The sequence below is a fragment of the Myotis lucifugus genome, unplaced genomic scaffold (genome assembly GCF_000147115.1).
Source record: "Myotis lucifugus unplaced genomic scaffold, Myoluc2.0 scaffold_341, whole genome shotgun sequence".
NCBI classification, from domain to species: domain Eukaryota; kingdom Metazoa; phylum Chordata; class Mammalia; order Chiroptera; family Vespertilionidae; genus Myotis; species Myotis lucifugus.
The window spans coordinates 978,340-979,694 of record NW_005871389.1 but is presented as its reverse complement, the minus strand read 5'-3'; the positions used below and the strand labels follow the sequence as shown (position 1 = coordinate 979,694).

Below are 1,355 nucleotides of genomic sequence, written 5' to 3'. Positions count from 1 at the left end.
AGTCAAAAAGTTTGCCCACCCCTGCCTAGCCAGTTTGCTCAGTGGATAGAGCGTTAGCCTGTGGACTAAGGGTCCCAGGTTCGATGCCCGGTTGCAGGCTCAATTCCCAGTCGGGGGCGTGCAAGAGGCAGCCAGTCAATGATTCTCTCACCATTGATGTTTCTATCTCTCTTTTCCTCTTCCTTCCTCTTTGAAATCAATTTTTTAAAAAATACTAAGATAAAACGGGCGTATGTCCACACTTCACTTGCTTGTGAAAACATGAGCAACTTCTTTACAAAATCAGATAACCATTTGAAAACACTAGATGAAGACTTCCTTGATATTCACAACATAACAGGTAGAGCCAAGACATACTTTTAAGTCTAATCTACTTTAAGTCTAGATGACCAGCAGACAATAAATCAAGCCCTGGCTTGTAGCATTTGCTGATTCCCGTGGCTGATTTTAAGTTACTGGCGTGATGGTACTGACAGAGCTGGCAAGTGATTTCCTGCAGAACTGTATTGTACAGTATTTCCACCACCCACTCACCATAGAGGAAAATAACCTCAAGAGCATACATAATAGTAAAATGGAAATAATAAAATCCTTAAAGCATACAGTAGTTATGAGTCTCAGATAACACTGTCTGGTGTACAGTAAAAGCTCAATAAAGTCATCATTACATTTATAAACATTTTATTACCCAGTACCATCCACCATTCACACTGTCCCCTGGCCCAGGCACACCAGGTCACAGACAATCACAGTCATAGTGGCAAACCAGCCTATAAGATGTCAGCTTGGCAAAAGCTGGAATTTGGGTCTGTTTTGCTCATTGCTGTGTCCTCAACACCTAAAACAGTGCCTGACACATAGTAGATGGTCAAAAGACAAGTTGCATGAATGAAACTCACACAACAAAGAATTCTGCAGACCCCCTAAAACTACCCCACAAATCCCAAAGGGGGAGGCTTGGAGTGAGTCTTTATTTCTCACTTATTAACATAAATAAGGATTTTTTGAGGTCTGTCTTGCTTGCTGTTGTTTGTTTTGGTCTGTTTCTTCAGCCCTGCTGCACAGTACCTGGCCTGGGCACTCAATAAATATAAGTTAAACAGATAAATATAAAGTCCACTGTCTGAGCTCAGGCTCATAATAAATATCAAGGGTTTGACTCGGGGCAGGAGTGATAGAGGGACCAGGAGAGTCCTTGAGGAGGGGGTCAGCAGCCAGAACCCCTGCCCTGCCTGGTGAGGTAGAGAAGCCAGGGCTCATCACCAGAGGCCCCACAGAAGAAAGGCAGGATTTAGTCTCCCAGAAAGGGGGTGGCAACCCCGCCTGCCTCATGAAGGCTGTCCCGAGGGGAGTCC

The 1,355-nt window shown here is 44.4% G+C and overlaps 1 protein-coding gene across 1 annotated transcript in view; it reads right to left on the bottom strand.

Moving 5' to 3' along the window:
• Window positions 1-705: 705 nt before the first annotated feature.
• The window catches only part of TNFSF9 (TNF superfamily member 9), a 2,999-nt gene continuing 2,349 nt past the window's right edge, over window positions 706-1,355 (bottom strand). Inside the window, 1 exon segment of the mRNA XM_014466449.2 lies at window positions 706-770. Within this exon segment, the coding sequence (XP_014321935.2) occupies window positions 706-770 (65 nt within the window).